The sequence below is a fragment of the Halichoerus grypus genome, chromosome 12 (assembly GCF_964656455.1).
Source record: "Halichoerus grypus chromosome 12, mHalGry1.hap1.1, whole genome shotgun sequence".
Lineage (NCBI taxonomy): Eukaryota > Metazoa > Chordata > Mammalia > Carnivora > Phocidae > Halichoerus > Halichoerus grypus.
This window is the reverse complement of record NC_135723.1, coordinates 35,132,089-35,153,149: the sequence shown is the minus strand read 5'-3', so window position 1 is coordinate 35,153,149 and position 21,061 is coordinate 35,132,089. Positions and strand designations below refer to the sequence as shown.

General features: G+C 34.9%; 1 protein-coding gene across 4 annotated transcripts in view; it reads right to left on the bottom strand.

The window, feature by feature from the left end:
* The window catches only part of CDK14 (cyclin dependent kinase 14), a 543,473-nt gene that overhangs the window by 277,345 nt on the left and 245,067 nt on the right, over positions 1 to 21,061 (bottom strand). For 3 of the 4 annotated variants that reach the window (XM_078059237.1, XM_036071484.2, XM_036071486.2), the window contains one exon: positions 1,352 to 1,414. The exons of the other annotated variant lie outside the window; for it this stretch is intronic. In XM_078059237.1, coding sequence (XP_077915363.1) covers positions 1,352 to 1,414 — 63 coding nt within the window. The remainder of the gene's footprint in view (positions 1 to 1,351; positions 1,415 to 21,061) is intronic. 4 annotated transcript variants of the gene reach the window in all.

The window sequence follows — 21,061 nt, the reverse complement described above, 5'->3', positions numbered from 1 at the left end:
AACAGGCAAAATAATTACAAATGGTCAAGAAACATGTGAAAAAGATACTAGTATTACTAGCAGTCAAGGAAACACTAACATAAAAGATATTCTATTTTTGCTCATCAGAATGGCAAAAATTAAAATGATTGGTTATAGTCAATGCTTGTGAAAGTAGAGGAAAATAGTCCTTCTAGAATTCAAAACCTCATGGGCAAATGTTCCAGTCAAATTCATTAAAACTGAAGTTATGTCTCTTAATAAAGAAAATCCATTAACTGATACACAAAAGAAGAATGTAAAGGTTTTAAACTACTATTTACTCTAGAATAATTTAGAATAACAACATTCTAGAAACAACATAAGATCCATGAATAAGAAAACAGTTGAAAATTACAGTTCATTCATACTATGGACTCATATGCAGTTATTAGGAAAATTAAACTACACAGTGATGTATTGATTTTAAAGGATATCCATGATATTTTTTTAAATGCCATACAATAATATATATTGTTTTTATAGAGCAAAATAAACACACACAAAATAGCATATGAGCACATACACCTTTACAACCAAAGGGAAAGGTACAAAAGAAAGAAGGTGTCTCTTGGAGAGAGTGGTGTAGATAGATAATGAATGGGAAGAAATGGGCACAATTCTACTTCACATACATCCACAGTACTCAGTTGATTCTCAGGATCATGAATGTAGTCATTTGAATTATAAAATGTGAGCACATCCTTAAACTTTCAGATATAACTTTGGTATCTTCTGACTTGCTCACATATGTTAAGAAAGAGTCTCCTGTTCGAAGTGTGAAATTTTGAGACAATTTCCAAGATGGCTGCTGGGTCAAATCTTAGAAAAACTTAGTTCTTTTGACACATAGTAATCCAATTTGTAGTAAAAGAAATGAAAGAGAGCAGTAGGAAACTATTTTTATCTGTTTGTACATACAAATGAAAAAATATACACTGAGAACTCACTATAACATTGTTTTGGATCATAATATTTTATATTAAAACTTAGTGGCACTTTAGTATGAAGGTCCAAGGTAGAGCTACCTGAGACTCTCTTTTCTTAAAAACAGTGTTACAATAGTATTCCAGTGGATCTCACTTATTATTAGCAAATTGTTTCTCCATGAAACAAAAATAGAATAAGTTCTAAACAATAATATTCCAGTGAAAATACTTAATATTTAAACACAGTTTCCAATCACTAAACAAAGCAATAACCATGCTTCATTTCAATATCACTCTCTTTACACAACTTTTTTTTTTTTAAGTTATGGTAGAGAGATTAGACTTCGACTAAAAAAATACACATGAAGAATGCTAACCCTCAGCTTAAAAAGATCTTTTCCTACCTTCACATTATCTGGATGCAGCCCCCCAGGGTGCTTGTCCATGTACTGACATAAATCAGTGTGCTAGAAGAAAAAAGGGAAAATGTATTAACATCCCTTTGGCTATAACATGATGAATCAATATTTTTCTACTTCAAAGTCACCATTGCCTTCTGAACAAAGCAAATATAAGACAAGTGGGTGGATTTTTTAGTGTATTTAGTTGAATGCTTCTCCGCCCTATCATTTTTAACCACAACTGAATCATTATCTTTATCTCTACGCTGTTTTATATTAAACATATCTGTGTATTAGAAGGAATTCATGTCCATGATTTAAGTGCCTAATTTCCTAATCACTGAAAATATATTTAAAAAATAACTTAACTATAAATATATGTACCATAACTTAAAAAAAACTAAACCAACACACACATACACACACTAAACCAGTTAAACTGCAATTATCTTGTATTTTTCAAAGTGCAAATGCAAGTTATGATTATTTATTTTATATGAGATGAAAATACTACAAATATATCATTGTAGAAAAGTTAATCATTGGATTTATTTAAATTTCTCATAACTATAAAAAATAATTTAATAAGTTTCCAGAACTCCTGAATGTATTTGGCAAAATATACTTTATAAATTAATAGAAATACTTTCAAAATTATAAATTAGGATGACTATTATCCAGATACAGGTTTTATTTATTAGGTTTTTATTTAAATTCTAGTTAGTTAACATACAGTGTAATATTAGTTTCAGGTATACAATTTAGTGATTCAACACTTACATACAACACCCTGTGCTCATCACAATATATAACTAAAAAGGAAGATCTCTAAATATATCTTATGCTGTTATTCTTTTAATTATCTCAAGCTCAATTTGCCCACAATTGTATTTATTTTCTTCTTAATGCTTATTCTGCTTATATTATGAATTATATAGAAATTCAAAAAACATGTAGAGTTGCTATTCCAATTTTTCTTCTCTTATTAGAGGATACTATAAGATTTATAACAATGAAACGTTTTATCATTCTGGAAAAGCTACTGAACATGAGTATTTATGCCCCATTATCAGGCTTTAATTATTGAAGAATTTAGTTTTATGCTATATTCAAGAATCTTGCTATAGCCATGGTGACAACAGTTTGGACTCCTTTATTGAGCTTTTATTGCATGCCAGGTGGTATTGCTGAGGATACAGAACAAAATTTAGCATTCATTCATTATTCATCATGTGCTTCTTAAGCCCTTATTGTGTTCCAGTTACTACACTAGTCGCTAAGGACACAGAACTAAATGAAACCGTTTCAAGTAGGGAAAAAAAAAAAAACCAACCAAAAAACAGATATACCAATAATTATAGTACACTATCTTGTATATCATTTTAGGAACAGGACTGGGCAATGTTTGAGGGCATACCAGGGGGGACGTATTGTGGTGTAGAGACGGTGGAAAAGCCTCTGGAAGAATCAGACATGAGTAGAGAATGAAAGAAGTTAGCCAATTGAAGGGAAAAGGGAAAGAAAATAGGATTGAAGAAATGCTTTTAGATTCTTTCTAAGATAATACTGCCTTTATCTTAGACCACACCCAAGGTGTTGAGCTTCCAAATGAAAGTCAAACTCCCTGAGGACAGAAACTATGTTTGATTTGGAAATTATTGCCTCTTCGGTCCAGGCAAAATGTCAACACAGAGAAGAACTGAAGAAAGGTGGAAATAGTTTTATATATAGTATAGCTCATTAAAAATGACGCTAAAATATAATTATGAGTTCCATGGAGTTTTTCCTGAGTGACTGCATTTACCAAACTGAGGAATGAATTCTAGTCCCCAAATTGCCATGTAACTCCATGTTAATTTTTCTGTCCTTTTGAATAGGGCTAACACCTCCCTTAAAGATTTTTGAAGAACAGATAAAATAGTACAACAGAACATACTTTTCACCTATAACATGATAAACAAAAATGAGCTATTATTTAAGATATTGCCCATTATATAATAAAATCCACAGAGGAAGAACTGTACCACATTTGTTCATCACTTCACACACAACAAATAAAACAACAGAAAGTATATCCAATTTTATCAGTAATTATATATCTATGATACGTTACAATTCCTAATAAAAATGTAAAATCTCAGTTTACAAAAGAAAATCCAATTTACACTGTTTCCAAGATACAAACTAAAAATGATAAACAACAAAAAATATGAAAATAACAAATAATGTATTTTATACTATATATTTATGTTATTTATATTTTGTTATTCATACCAGTAAAGGAATCATATCAATGTAAATATTAGACATAACAGAATTCAAGGAAAATGTATTGAACATTAACAAACCTAACAACATGGCATATCAATATATAGCAAAAATTGGTAAAAATAAAAGAAGAAACTAATAATTTCACAAATCTTGAGGTACTTAGCTTACTTATTTCAAAAGTCAACAAATGGAATTGGCAAAAAAAAAAAAGGGAAGGTTATAAAGGATATGAATAATACAATTAAATAGCGTGTTTCCTTTTGTGCCCATTCAACTCATGCTACACATGCTTTTTAAATACAAATGGCGTATTCACAAAACTTGACAATGTATTAGACACAGATAAAGCCTTAAAAGTTAGACAGCAGAAGTGATATTACATCCTCTCACCACAACTAAAATAAAATTAAAATCAAAATGTAGTGTATTTCATCCACTCTAAGATATACAATTCTTTTTTTCTCTGACATTGGAATGACAGCTTGAATTTGCTCTTTCCCAGGCAGTATTTGGAATGTAGTTGGTATCGCCTGCGTTTGAGCAAACTTTCTATTTTTATTACTCTGATGGCATGGGTCATCAGTGAACAATGTAAGGACCATCTGAGGAAAAAAGATGGAAGAATGAGATGTAATTGTTATCTGGAAACCATAATTTATTAAAAACTTCAGGTAAGATTCTATAAAAAGTGCCAGAATTAAAATCTGTAGGGCTCCTTCAGTGGGCATAAAGTAAAAACTCTGAATGATAAAAAAGTACTAAATCACAGTTTAATTGAGTGCCTTTTTTTTTTCTCTTACTAGTACATCAAGTAATGCTTCTTCTAGTCAATAGGGTCTTAAGTTCAATGATAACAGAAATAAAATAATGAAGGAAGACAAGCAGTTAAAGGGTGAGAATGAGAAAAGGAGGAACAAGGAAAGAAAATCTATTTTTGTGGAAAATTTCTTTAAAAAAATAAAGAAAACCAAAAATGTTTAAATTATTTAAAAATGATAGTGAGATACAGCATAAATTTTAAAGCAATGGAAAATGGCCAGAGCTTTACTGTCAGGGAAATATAGATCATTAATTACATTCATTAATTTTAATATAAGAATGACTGAAAAAAATAAAACAACCAATAAACTAAAGCTAGAGAATACCAAAAAACCAAAGAGACCCAAAGAAAATAGATGGGATTAATGTAGTTAATAGCAGAAATTAATTAATTAGAAAACTAGAAAACAACAGGCTTGATCAATTAAAGAGAAACCCATTTCTTTGAAAAGCCCAATCATATAACCAGTGAGACTGTAACAGCGTCATATGGTGGCCGATAGTGGCTACACTTGATGTGAGCACAGCATAACATAGAGAGATGCTGAATCACTATGTTGTACACCTGAAACTCAGGTAACATTGTGTGTCAACTATACTCAAATAAAAAAAAAATTTTTTTAAGCCCAATAAAACAAACAAACCTTGGAAAATTTGTGTTTTTTTTAAGTGAAGAGTTTTGTTAAGATGTAATCAGTGTTAAGAATAAGAATAATGACACAACTAAAAATGTGAAGATTTAAAAATATACAATAAACATATAATACTATAAACCAAACAGTATTATACACATCTTTAAACCAATAATACATTTGATATCTAGATAAAAACTTATGTCTCTTAAAAAAACGTAAGTTATTAAATTCGATTCTACAAGAGACAGAAATTGAACAGCTATACCTAAAAAAGAAGTACTAAGTTCAGATGAGTTTAATGGAAAATCTTCCAAACCTTCAAGTAGCAGATATAAATTACCCCAGAGCGCAAAAAAAGAAAAAAAAAAAAAAAAAAGATAAAATGTTTCCCACTCCTTTAAGGTTAAAATGTCAAAGCAGGCAAAAACAGTGGAGAGGTAATGAGAACTAAACCAACCACTTTATGACCAGAGATGTATTTAAATTCTAGTGACAGTAGGTACCAGAATTCAATATTGTATTACAAGGCTACACATCAGTACCAAACAAGGTTAAAGCTGGGAATGAAGAAATAGTTCAACATAAGTGCACCTATTAATGTGAGCTTCTAAAATTAACAAATTAAAGAAGTGGAATGGTGTTGGGTACAAAATCTTCACAGTATTATATATTTCACTTATTTAGATTTATCAAATGCTAATTTTACATAAATAAGATATATTAAATGCTGATTTTGCATAAATAAATAAGACAGTCTCTGCTCTCATAGAGTTTTACATCCTATAGATTTTACATACTTGTGAATTATTATAATTTTTTTCCAAAGAAGTATTCAAACTTTTTGTTTAAAATTTTAAGAAACTCTACATAGGAGTGAAATTATATGGCATTTGTCTTTCTCTGACTTATTTTGCTTAGCATAATACTCTCTAGTTCCATCCATTTCATTGCAAATGGCAAGATTCCATTCTTTTTGTGGCTGAGTAATATTCCATTGTGTGTGTGTGTGTGTGTGTGTGTGTGTGTGTATCACAACTTCTTTATCCATTCATCAGTTGATGGAATTTAAGAAACAAAACAGATGAACATAGGTTGGGTAAAAAAAGAGGCAAACCATAAAACAGACTCTTAACTACAGGGAATAGCTGAGGGTTGCTGGAGGGGAGGTGGGCAGGAGGATGGGTTATTAGCACCATGCTCTAACCAACTGAGCTAACCGGCCAGCTGCATGGAGGATGGGTTAAATAGGTGATGGGGATTAAGGAGGGCACTTGTGATGAGCACTGGGTGTTGTATGTTATTAGTGTTATTTAGTGTTAAATCACTAAATCCTACACCTGAAACTAATATGTTAACTAACTGGAATTTAAATAAAAACTTGGAAGAAAAAATAAATAAGATAAATTAAAAAAAAAACAACCTATGAAGAAGGAAACATATTGGGGGGGGAATATTCCTGATCCTCAAGGTACACATGATATCCTTCTAAGTATATGACCAATGACATTAGCATTATGAATTGCAAGAAGGAGGCTTCTCCAAAATGAGATCTTGGGAAATTTAATAAAGAATTTTCCAAACCTTCTAAATTTTAAAATTCATATTTCCTTAGATGTATGGCATCAAAATGTGTGTATGTGTGCATATACATCACATGCATATATACACATGGCTGTCTAGCTGTGTAACCTTGGGCAGGTTACATAACTTCTGTATATCAAGATTTTCATGCGTGTAATGAGAATATTCCTAGTACACCTACCTCAATGGATATTATGAAAATTAATGAGTAAATATCATAATGGTTTCAGAACACTACCTAGCACATGGTAGATGCTACAGGTGATGATGATGATGATTTTCTGTGGTGTGTTTAGAGTAGTGGGGATATTTGGGAGGATTACGATTAAAAATGGAATGATAAATACAGTCAGAAAACTGGAACTCGTAAGGGTAGCATTTCATCCTCATATAGTGTTCTTCCTGTCTTCATAACCAGACATTTTCATTCATACTCCACTGCACTCCGTACACAACCAGTGAGACTGTATTTAGGAAATACACAATCAACTTCAGATTGCTCTGGGTGATTAGGGGCAAGAATCCGGAGAATCTCCTACGGAAAAAGAGACAAGAGATAGTACAGGGTCCCACTTTGTACCCTGGCAAACTTCTGTTCTGCCTGCTTTAAAAATGGTTTCTTTTCCCTCTCTCTTTTTTTTTTAATACACAGTATCATGCCTGGATCTACATTAGATGTGCCTAAATTACAAATTTCATTACATCTTTCCTTTTTTTTAAAGATTTTATTTATTTATTTGATAGAGAGAGAGCACAAGCAGGGGGAGCAACAGAGGGAGAGGGAGACGCAGGCTCCCCACTGAGCAGGGAGCCCAATGTGGGGCTCGATCCCAGGACCCAGGGATCATGACCTGAGCCAAAGGCAGATGCTTAACTGACTGAGCCACCCAGGCGCCCCACATCTCTTCTTTCTTGTTTCTTTCCTCAGTTCAACTCATTGGATCATATGACCTTTATGATTTGCACTGGTCCGGAAATACAGTACTAAGCCTTAGTAATAATGCTATAAGATACTTCTTTGTCATTCCATTTTTTAAAGTCATCCTAGGTTTAAACAGAAGGCCCCTATAGCATATGACCAACAGATCAGTATCCCCTGAGACAGAGATAATCTCAGATCCATCTGGCTTGATCTCTGGCTACTTCTTATTTTGATACGAAAAGGAGCAGGTCACTAGACTAGATGGCTGGTGACTACAGATCAAACATAATTCCTCTTCACCCTCCCATCTCTATCTTGGCTCTTGGCTGACATCTCTTTCCTTCACTACATTATGCTTCACCTCGTGTTCCTACACCTCCCTCTATTCACTCCATCATTGCTGCTGGTCCTCAGGGCAATGCCTTTAGAAGCACTTGTGTCTGACAGGTTTATACCTAAATGCCTAAGAACACCTCATCAATCTTCCATGTAGTGGATGGTTTTAAATGAAGCTATCAAGTATGGCTAGACTTACAGACCAAGCAGGAGACAGAGTGAGAGCAGAAAGGGGCTCCAAGGGCTCAATCCCCACACTAGCATATATTTCTTTCAAAATGAGTTTCCTCCTTCCTCACTGTCGACTACCCATCAGGCAGGCAGCATTTATTTGGTTATTAACATAGGTGTTTCTAGGAGAAGGAATCTGAGGAACATACCCAAACTCCTAATACCCTGAACATAAATGCTCTCTGTAAAGGAGTTTGCCACATATTCGGGTTTCCCCATACTGATTTGACTACTTTGTGGCTGGATCACTTTAGAAAGCAGGAGAGAAATCTCCCTTTTATAAAAAAGGGCAGGATATAGAAAGACCACAGAAAATTGGAAAAGACTTTTTATTCGTAAGCACTTTCACACAGTAGAGTCTCTGTTAATTTCAATCGTATGCAGACCTGAGAGCTGCATAATGAACAGCCATGAGACTTAAAGGGAAACACATGAACGAAAACTACAAAGACAAATTATGGATATAATGACCATTTCAAAACAGGCCTGAGCAGAGAAAAGACCTTTAAAAGAGGACCCGGAAAGACAGGCCAGCCAGAGAAAAAGACGAGAAACAAGCTAGACTATGACACTCAGCTCTTCATAGTTGCCACTCTCCATCCCTTACTCTGTTTCAAACTGACTTTGGGTCAGGAGAGAGCAGCAATATCCCTCCACTGAAAGCCATTGGTAAAAAGGCTATCTGGAGACCACCAACTCAGACAACTTCTCAGACATGAAATTTCACCCATATTCCAGGGCAGAGAGAAGTCTAAGTCCGTGGTTAAGTAGGCTTTGCCATAAAGTATGTGCCTATGTTTCTTTTTTTAATCAACATATTCTCCATGAAGTGAGGTTTTCCAATCGCTGGACTTTTAAATAATCAAACCTCCTACTCAAGAGACATCAAGATCTTCTGGGAAATTATGCTTTTGAATTACCACTGGCTTTCGGACTGACCTTTCCTCATCCAGCGGGGATCCAAACAAAGCCCCTTCCCAAACACATGCATCTGTTAAGTATGGTGCCCGCTACATTTGGCAGCTAATTTGGATGTTCTTCAGAAGCACTGCCAAAACATGACATTGAAAATAGCACAGCCCTATTTTTAGCACGTGGGCTAAAAATAAGGAAGTCTTTCCGTGGGGATAACCAGCAGAAATCCTCAGTCTGAAGTTGTGTTAAGCTTAGCCTCCACAGTCTTTGCTTCTGTTTCATTTATTTTTCCATTTTGACAGTGAGAGGGGCGTCAGTATATTCAAGCCTGGTATAATTTTTTATATCATTAAAAAGAGACGACTTCACAAGAGCAAGAATATGGGAAGAGTCCACAAAATAATAAAACTAATTTTGAATATCTTTATTCTTAAGGGATAGGCTTATTTTTAATGTTTAAACGCCAAGGTTCAGGTATAGTTTCATTTTGAAATTCATGAAAACTTGATTTTACAGAACAAAAAATATTAAGTGGGAACATGATTAAAAAAATATGTTAACAACTAGTTGATAAACATGTGCAAATTGGGAGCATAAAAATATAGAGCCCCCCCCCCCCCTTTCCTGACTGTTGATTACTTATGAAGCTCCCTAGTCCTCATCCCGGTTTGATTCTAGACACTCCTATCTCTCCCAGGTAAGTGACTCATAATAAAGAACCTTTAAATAGTACTCTGACTGGTAAGAGATCACATTAAAAAGACTGCAAATTTCGAAGAACAAGAGCAATTATTTCCACTCTTTAGTGGTAGTGCAAGTGGTCCCCAGATTAGTGGCCACAATGGTAACTGTTAGTGTGACCAAAGCAGCAACTGTGGCAGATGTTTCCTTGTGAGGCTGACTCTATTACTGGCTAATGTCACCTTCATTGCCATTGTCCCATGTCTGGAACACACCACAGGCATTCTAACGGAAACCACACTTGAAGGGTAGCTGTGAACTTTGGTAGAACTCACGAACATTTTAGTTTTTAATCTATTTCACCTGAAGCTCATTAAAGTCATGTAATTCACTGGGGAAGAGTTGCTGCTAGAGGCAATTGAAGAAAACTTATAGAAGTTGAGCCCTCCTTTCTTCTACAGCAATCAATGCCATTCTCCTCTAGCTATAACCTCTGTTTTAATCAGCCCACATTGCTGTAAGAATTAATACATCAAATTACTGAGCAGTTAGTTTCAAACTGCTCTGATATGAAGTCCACAGGTTTAAATTGACTTTGAAATTGCATTTTTTCCATTAAGCTTTATAGTACCCATCTATTTCATTCCCAAATCATAATTAACGAAATTTTAATGTTGTTAGTTACAACGTGTGAGCATCATTCATTAGTGAGAAAAAAAATAAAAAGATGCATTAATCAACTTTACCTTTAAAACAAAATCACAGCCATTTAAGATGCTTTACTGAGAAGTGTGTACCTACTATATACCAAAGAGGCCCATTTTTAAAACAGTGGTTAAAAAATAAAACTGTCAATATTCTATCAAATGTTATTTAGCCTTTATGCTAATACACTGAAATCCCATATCTTTAATGACAAGAACAAGACATTTATGAACAAGTACAAAAGTGCTATCTCTCCCCTCAAGTAGAAATTCTAATTACTACTAGATTATGGTGCCTCAAGTTGCATCACGGGACATGGTCTGACAGTAGCGATAATATGGTCTTGCAATCTATTCCATCATCACCTAAAGATAAATTCTCAAGTGGAATACTCTCCCATATTCAACTCTTCTTGCACAGAATTATGTTACAGATTACAAAGTCTGTTTCTGGGTTATTTTATTTCTACCTGGTTTTAAGCCACTTAGGAAATGTTTGAAATTCTACCCAGTAGCCCACACATATCCCCGGGAAGGGCAGGGTTGGCTAACACACACAGCGGTTTATACTGTGCAAAAATCCTCCCACAGCCACCACAGTGCTGCAGCTCATTCCTAATTAAATTAGCCATTTAAAAAATCATATAATGTGTTCTCCTTCTCCTTTCTGGTCATAATAAACCTATATGTGACTTTGCTATCCCATAATTCTCCCTAATTGGTTTCAGCTGTCATTTCTGAATCCAAAACGCATGGGCAGCCTGGGGCTGGTGACTGGAACAGGAAGCATCTCCAACCACATTCCCATCATGTAAAACCAGCAACCTGAAAGATCTTTTCCATTAAAACAAAAAACTTACTATTTGGCTTCTGGCAATGATAGTATGGGTAGACAGATTATAGAGCCCTACCCAGGCAGTTAAGACTGCTGTGAGCCATTCTTCTGATAAAAAGAATGCAGACATTCAGGCTCTAACAGTTTGTGTCTGAAGTAGTTTCAATATTGTACAGGCTTATCCATAAACGGAATACATATCTCTATCCATATCTCTATCTCTACAATTTATTTAGTTTATAAAACATCTAGGAGGCATCCATTATTTTCCTTTCTAAAATTAAAAAAATTCAAAGTATAAATTTGGAAAGTTTCAAGAAACTTGGCGGGATCTTCCAGAAGTAGAACATTGTAGTTCTACAGAAACATATGTTATTCCTGCATCAGAAGAATGTGTAAAATGTTTTCCCTTGAAATAGTGAAGGAAAGAGCTCCCCAGTATGGTTTATATGCCCTCGGGGAAACCACTCACAAGCCTAAACCATATAATAAATTTTAATGGAGTGAAACAGCCACTTTAAAAAGATGTTCATATTATTTTGAAGCCAGTTTGATTTTTAAAAGGAAAAATAAAAAGCCAATGGGTGTAAAGAATGGAATGCTCTGATCATCCAACATCCTCAAAAATTTGGGGAAAGAAAAAAAGGTTAACAAAGTGGGCCACATAAAATTTTTTGGAGTCAAAGCAGATCAAAGAGAAAAGAAAAGAACTGAAATAGTTTTCAAGAATATCTTAACTCTGAAAACACCCTCTGGAGCCACCCTGCTAGAAATACAGGAGATCCTGAAATTACAGGGTAAGAGCAACATGAGGGGAAAAAGTTAGAAACAGAACTGAAATGGAAGAGAGGAGACAAAGACGGCAGTAAAGAGGGAAGGTAAGGTAGAAGAATCAAAGAGGCCAGTCTGGGATCACTTTGGCCAGCTATAAAGCAGAATAGAGGAGGTTTCTTTTTATAATATTGGTTCTAAAGGGTCGGAGTAACACCCACCGAGGGACTGATCATACCAGATGTGTGGTTCAGAAAACTTTATAAATTATACTGTAATGAGCTTCAGGTATATGTTTTTCCAATTTTAAAAATAATAACTCTGGAACACATAAGGCAATTAAAATATTAAACAAATATAATTTGTTAAACTGTCACCTGTCTTTTTTGGCCTAAAAAATGAAAATCAAAATATATTTTCAAAATCCTAGAATGGATAAAGTATCGTAAAATGTATAAAAATGAATAAAAACTATTCACGATTTGGGAGCTCAGGGATGACTTTGAGGGAAATAAGAATGACAGTCAAATAAATGTGAATAATACTCTTCTTCCTCTTACCTAAAATGAAACATTTATAACCTTGTTCGTCTCACTTGATCCAGCAGTAAAAATATCAGAACGTTTTCTCCCCCAAGGAAATACAGAGAGATATATTAGAAGTAATGCTATTAAGATTTTATAATTCAAAACACTTTGGAGTTCTTAAATGTGGTTATAAATATCTGATTATAAACGGGGCAAAGTTTGTGGGCTATAGAAAAGGGACACATAAAACACTCTTGAATTAGAGAAATGGTTTTAAAAATAAATTTATATTACAAAGGTAGAGCTCATTTAAATCTTCCTGGCTGGTGGAAATACATAGAGTATAAAAGGACAAAGCTTTCAGAAAAAGTCCTGGCCAATGGCAATGCCTGATGAAAACGGTAATTTATATCGCTATTCTTGCGGCACAGCTGAAGCACATCTGTATGCTTATGTGATTATTAAGCACAACTGTAATTATTTCAATATAGTACATAAAGGGGCAAAGTAATTTAGATTTCTCAAACTTAGTGAATACAAGGGTCACACCAACATTGTTTTTTTAAATGCAAATTTTTACCTGCAGAGTCTGATGCCCTGAAATGCAAGAAACTGAAGTACTAGTAGTAAAACATACCGTTAGAAATCCAGAAAATTGTAAAAGTTTTGTTTCAAGTAGCTCCTTTAATAGCAAAGAATAAGAAGACCTCAGATCACCAGGGTGGGCGGGTGCGGAATCCCAAAGTCATTAATTCTTGTACTCCGAGCACTGCCAAAATGTAGAGCAGAAATTCTAAAGTAGCTCTTTTTCAGGATCTACAGCCAAAAGTCAAACTGCTGAATTACCTGTCATAAAAAATTTTGTCAAAGATCTGACTTTTTCATCTTTCTTGTTACTGGCTTTGCTCAATTCACGGACAAAGAAAATGTGCTAATTCCTTACTATGCATAGTATGAAATTAAAGATCCCCTAAAAAAGAACTTTTAATTTTTTTCTCAATCATTAGATACTTGCAAACTTGCCAAGATAATAACTTTCCCAGGAGCTTGACATATTTGGCAGATAGAGTTGATGTTTTGAATATGAATCTTGAAACTTCAAGGAGTGAAGACCAACATTATTGCTCCTCATGATATGTTTTAAGCTTTTATGCCAAAATCTAGTTATATATTCAGTGAATCAGAGCTAAAAATATCTTTTCATTCTTTTGACTTAGTGCAATTTGCCATAAAAGGGTTACTGGAAAAAATTTCAAGAGAAAGAATAAAATCTCACCAAGTCTATCTAGAATGAATTCAGGTAGGGCCGTCCTGGTGTTGTGGTTGAAAACACCATTTGAAAGAAAGTCTTAGCAAAATGTAAAAGAAGTTAATGGTGCTTGAATTTGAAACAGCTATAAAAAAAAATTTAGGACAAAATATCTAAATATTTACTTCCAAATAAACTAGTAGGCCTGGCATGCAATTATCATACTCAATATATGAAGCTGGTTGTAATAATTTCTAACAAAAAAAAAAAAAAAACCACAGCAGAAACAATAGGTGACATGGAAGGTGACCTCATCTGTCCTTGATCCTTGACACTATTTATGATACAAAAGCTTCTGGTAAGCAAGCTGATTTAATGCCCTCACTGACAAAACATGTGGTTTTTAAATGTCAAAAAGCCAGAACCAAGTGTTCAATAAAATCTTTTAAAATCATCACTTGTTTCATTAAGAACTCTAAATTTATCCAAGGTTTAAAATGATATCAAAGAAAAGCATGAGATTTTTATATGAAGACACATGAATTTTAAAGGGCACATGAATTTTAAAAGGTGGATAAACACTGCTACATAGCTACACTTATTGATTCCAAAACAATGGTCGCACTACCTTCTGTGAGTTTTTTAAAAGGTTAAAAATAGCAATATGTGGTATATGAGTATACATATAAAAAAACATACAGACATACACACACACAACATGCATCTGAGTAGTATGAATCATAAAAAAAAAGTTTTGAAATATAACACATGGTCATATTCACTTTCTCTGGGGTGGATGGATACTAAGTAACTTAGGGTTATCAGCCAGGACAGGCCGAGTTATGTATGCTGTGATAACAAATAACTTTTTCTCACAATTTATTGGCCAAAGACATCCACATCATCAGACCTAAGTTCAAAATGGAAAGGAGGTAAGATCTTCCTGCAGGTATTGGGATCTGAATATTAAGAATACAGTATTCTGCATTAGGCAAATGATACTCACATTTTCCCACTGATAATATAGTAAGACTATTAAATATTTACACATATATATATATATATATATATATATATACATATATATATTTGCATTGACTTTTTAAAAATCTTAATTCCAGCATAGTTAACATATAGTGTTATGTTAGTTTCAGGTGCACAATATAGTGATTCAACACTCCCATACATTATCCAGTGCTCATCACTGCACTGACTTTTTTTCTTAATCTATTTTTTTTAGTTTTATTTTATTATGTTAGTCACCATACATCATTAGTTTTAGATATAGTGTTCCATGATTCATTGTTTGTGTATAACACCCAGTGCTCCATGCAGTATGTGCCCTCCTTAATACCCATCACCAGGCTAACCCATCCCCCCACCCCCTTCCCCTCTAAAACCCTCAGTTTGTTTTTCAGAGTCCTGCTGTCAAGGATTTAGTAACTTCGAAGGCATGCTACAATTTCATGAACTCATTCAATCATCCATCATCTAAAGTTAATTTTTCTAGAAGTTCTTGCTATACTGTGTATTTTTTTTGCCCCCTCTGAACTCTCGACATCTTACGATTTTCTGGTATCATGTCTGGTATACTTGGATACTTAAGTCAGAACCCCATAGTCTAACTGTAATTCCCTAAAAGAGAACAAATCCCTGTTAAATTACAGGGTTAAATTATGTGTTTAAATTAATCTTTATGACTCTGTGTCATAGATTGGGTTCTCCAGATAGAGTTTGGGGGTACAACATGCTTATTATGTAAAAGAACTAAAATGTGTTTATTAGGTGGAAGGAAGGATAAGGAAGCAGGACTGGACAAAGGAAAAGAAATGACGGTGCCATGCAGGCCAATAAAGCCTTGGCCAACCTGGCACCAGTGCCGCCCTGCATTGGGCAGAAACGACCAGGTCTTTATACCCCCAACTAACATAGTCACCGGATCCAGGATGCTTGGAAGAAGGCATGGCCTCATTCCAGATGGGTCTCTGCAGATCCTGGAGCTGCTGACAGGGGGAAGCATTCCTGTGACTGTTTCCTGTAGCGAGGAAGCAAGTCCTCCTTTATAAAGGAGGATATAGACCCCGTGTCTCTGAGTCTGTCACACTCTGTGTGTTTTAATGAAAACCTTAAAAAAACTCTACTACGTTTGTGACACACACACACACACACACACACACACACACACACTCATGCCTGATGCATCTACTCTATGGAAATAATCATACCAATTTGGCAAAGATTTCTAGAATTCCCACTGTAATTTTACTATGTGATACACCAAAAGATAAACCGGCCCCTGCCCTCAGGGAAACTAGAAGCCCATTCTTCTTACCAGATGTCATGATGACAAACAAGAATGATTATGTCCCCCTTTTCCACTCTTTATAAGATATAACTCAGTTCATGGTATTTTTACTCAGGTGAAATCTGATTACCAAAAAGAAAAAAAAAAATCCTTAGTCCTTTCTTTTCTTCTAATAAATATTCTGTTACTAATCATCTCTCACCATTCCTCTTTTCCCCAGTATTGTTGATTATCTTATTTTTAGAATTAGATATCTTTCCTTAATATATTTCCTAAATTCTAGCTAGAGACTACTCAACATTTTCATCTTTCCTTGATGCTTTTAACTTCTTTATCCAAGTAAAAAGGGTAGAGAAATAGAAGGAGGAAAAAAGAGAACGAATTCAATCTTCCAAACGTCCCCGTGATGGCTGAAGTGAAAGCTAATAGCTGAAATCTGAAGCTTTAAAACACAGATCGCATAATCAAGAGAAAAGGAAAAACCTAGAAGATGGAAAATTCTTACTTAGCAAATAGCTGCCACGAGAAATTAATTTCTCAGGTTCTGAATGAGCATCTTTTGGGGATTTCTAACTGGACTTGTACCTGCCAGTGAGAAAAAAAGTAAATTACTCCCTTGAAGTTGGATGTTAACTGAGAACCACTAAAATATTCATTTTCTAAAAAGGAGGTCTCTAATTATACACAGCAATCAAAAACATAATGAACCTGGCTAAACAAGCAATCTATACCTTCTTAATACCTTTTTTAAGGGGGGAGAGGGGGCAGGAAGGGAGGGAGGGAGAGAATCTCAGGAAGCCTCCATACCCAGGGCAGAGCCTGTATGCAGGGCTGGATTTCAGAACCTGAGCCAAAAATTAAGAGTCGGATGCTTAACCGACTGAGCCACCCAGGAGCCGCATATGTTCCTAATAATTAAATTTAAAAATCAGAACCTTTCTCACCTTTGTTTGTTTTCTTATACACTTACATTGTAAAAATGTTCTTAATGGCTTTAAAATAGTATCAAACGTATGAGTATGTACTTACAGAGTATATCAACATCCACGATCATCATAACAAATTATAACAACAAATGAACAAACAGAATAATGACTAACCGACCATTTATCAAGCAAAAATATTTTCCATCAAGACAGGACATCCTAAAGAAGGCAAACTCGCACTTGAGACACTGCCCATGTGCCTAAAATTTTACTGATGGGACAATAATCTAGGAACAGTTAATATAAATATCTTCACTCCCACTAGCCTTGTCACATTTGATGAACTCTGACAATTGATAAATAGCAAAGATTTATATGCTTCACAATCATCAATGTGAAAAAAATGATCTAATTACACAGTGGTTTACACAATGACAGGCTCGAGCATTTGCTCATATTTAAACTTATTAAGAACTGATGAGATTCCAAGGTAAAGATGGAAAACTGAACATATACACCTACTTTGCACCTTCTTGAATCCCACACCCAATTTTAGAAGCTCCAAAACAGATGGTAGCATGTTTAGCAGCAAAACACAAACAAACAAACAAATTATTTATTAACCTGGCAGAGGGGAAAGCCTAGAAGCGGCCCTATTTATAAACAGAACCACCAAAAGGCTCAGGGTTGGTAGCACAGGACGTGGGAAGGAACAGGTCTATATGTGGTGGTCTAAAGTGTGGAAGAGAGGTTGGTCGAAAGTCTTTTCAGTAGTTATTTAATCTTTAGATGCCTTTCCCACTCTGCTTACATATAGAAGTGCCTCTCAAACCTAGAGAGGGTAAAACAGAGCATCTGAACTGGAACACTCAACCAGTTAGGGACAGGGATACCATTCTGAAACAGGATAATTACCGGGGGGTCCTATACCCCACTCTGCTTCCAGAACAGCTAGGCCTCTACCCTCCAGGCAGGAATTCAGAAGAATCTTCACTGGGAATCTCTGAGCACTGCAGGACAAGATGGATACTAGTATCAAGGGTTTCTCAGCAAACTGGCTTGGCTGGTTCCTACACTGAAACGAATGGAGAACCAGCTGCCTGCATCTTGAGGCTTCCATCTTTAAGGTTGTTACTGTGCCATCTTTAAGTAAGACAGCCAAGAATCCCCAGCTATCAAACCAACGCCTCTAATATTTACGCCAGAGACCAGAACAAACGAAAAGAAAAACAGTAACAGCTTGGTAGAAACAGAGAAAATACTGTTAGGAAAACTTAAAAAAAAAAAAAAAAGACTATTATTAATACTTCAGGAGGTAAGAAAAGATACTGCAACCTTGAAACAAGATAAGAATATTATAAAATGGAATATTCTGAGAACAAAAAGGTATCTCAGAAATAATATTAAAATGTAAAAACCTCAACAGCAGAGATGAAACAGTAAGTTGAGAAAATGTCCCTTAAGGCTGGGCTAAAGGAAAAATAATTAGAAAAATAGGAAAGAAAAGACAAGAAAATTAGAAAAGCAATACAGGAGGTTCAACATTTAAATAATAAAAGATCCAAAGAAAAACACGTAAATGAAAGGAGGAAATCACAACAAAATAATTTAAGATCATGTCTTGAAACAGAAGGACATATGTGCACTAAAAAATGCTCAACATCATTAGTTGGGAGGCAAATTCAAAGAATGACAACAAGAAACCATCAAATATCCACTTGTAATAAAAAAAAAAAAACAGACAAAAAGTATTGCTGAGGGTGCGGAAAACTGGAACCCCCAAACCCCATTGGTTAGATCATAAAATGAGGCATTCGCTTTGAAAAACAGTTTGACAGTCTCAAAAACTTAAAGATAGAGTCATCGGATGACTGGTGTGGTATATCCATACCATGGAATATTACATTAAAAAAAAAAGTACTGCTATATGCTCTAAAGCATGGATGAACTTCAAACACATAATGTGAGGTGAAAGAAGCCTATCACAAGAAGTCACATAGTAGGGGCGCCTGGGTGGCTCAGTCGTTAAGTGTCTGCCTTCAGCTCAGGTCATGATCCCAGGGTCCTGGGATCGAACCCCGCGTGGGGCTCCCTGCTCTGCGGGAAGCCTGCTTCTCCCTCTCCCACTCCCCCTGCTTGTGTTCCCTCTCTCGCTGTGTCTCTCTCTGTCAAATAAATAAATAAAATCTTAAAAAAAAAAAAGTCACATAGTAATGATTCCATTTATAAGGAAGTCCAGGAAAATCCATTGAGACACAAAGTTGATTAGTGTTCCCCAGGGGTTGGAAAGGTAGAGAATTCAGTGACTGCTAATGGGTAGGGGAGCTTCTGGTTAGGGTGACATAATTTTCTTAAATCAGATAGTCATGATGGTTCCCAAAATTCTGTGAATATGCTAAAAACAACTGAAGTAGACACTTGAAAAGAGTGAATTCTGTTATGGGAATTGCATCTCAATAAAACTGTTTAAAAAAAGAAGAAGAAGAAGAATGTAAAGACAGGAATGTCCAGATTGAAAAGGTGCAAATGAAAATAAAGCTGGCATCCTGGTCTATTTTTTGTTTCATTGTTAAACTTCAGAACACTGGAAATAAAGAAAACCATTTCAACAGAAACAACGGAAACTAGACAACAACAGAGCAATCCAATTGAAATTCTAATGAAATTATTTCCAACCAAGAATTCTGATCTAGTCAAAATGTCAATCAAGCATGAGCTCAGGATAAAGATATTTTCAGAAATGCAATATCTAAAAAAAAAAAAATCTTCCACACACTCTTTCCCAGAAAGCTACTAGAAACTGTTCCCCCAAAATAAAACAACATGAGATGTAGAGAAAAGAAGCTCCACCTCAGGAGAGAGCAGAAGGGCATCCCACGAAGCCAGAGAAGGGAGATGCACCAGGCAGAGGCTTGAGAAGGCCTTAAATTAATGGTAGAAATGGAAAATTGGAAACTGTTATTAATTTCAGGGAAACCAAAAGTTGAACTGAAGAGGAAAAGTAATCACAGTATACTATATGCCTCAGCTACAAACAAGATTTATATTGACATAATAATGTCAATACTGAACTTCTGATCTAATCAAAATTATAATACATCTACACTAAGAGGACGAGAGGATGGGAGGACGGCAGAATAGGATGCGTTCACTTGTTAAAAATGGAATAATGAAAAAAAACCCACTAAATTCAGGTTTTCCACCATAGGAGTCAATGGATGATGCCAAAAGGTGACAAGAGGTGGTAATAAAAGAAAGTCTTATTAGATTTTCAGAGGAAAATCCAAAAGAATCACCTAAAAGATTGGAAAGTAAAAAACTGCTGTTTTTCATAGCAAACCATGAAACTATTTGACTCTTTATATGCATATGATGTGTAACTCACATAAAAACAACAATCACATCAACAAAAATGAATGATTTAAACCTGGAGTGGGTTTAACATCCCTTTACCAAAGCACAAAACACATATTAGACTAAAACATTATATGATGTTAATTAAATTGTTCTTGAAATGCACGAAATAGGAAGAGCAACAATAACACTAACAACAATAAAAGGAAAGAAAATCCTGAATGGGCATTATACTGCAATGTATTTCTCAAGTTACTGATTCTGAAAACTGGTGAGAAGCTGCAGACACCCCATTTTGTATGATATATAATAATGTATACTTCCTCACTTAGAGATAAATTTGCTAATGATTTTTTTCTTCAATCACTTCATGGCCTAATCAAACATAATATGAAGGTAATTGGAATTATTGATCCTCTTCTCCTGATCTCGGGTACTTTCATCAGACAGCAACTTTAGCACCTAAGCTGGAACGTTTCTCTAATTTCTCCAAGCTGATCATTACTGTCAGTCTTACTACATTTAATGCATCACTCTACGGCCTCCACCTGTCCCCTGAAACATGCTCAGTTGTCCCAAAATTACTGTTTTCTTAACTTAAGAAATATGGAAATAATTCCTGCGAGGAAAAAAATCCAAACAATTAATATG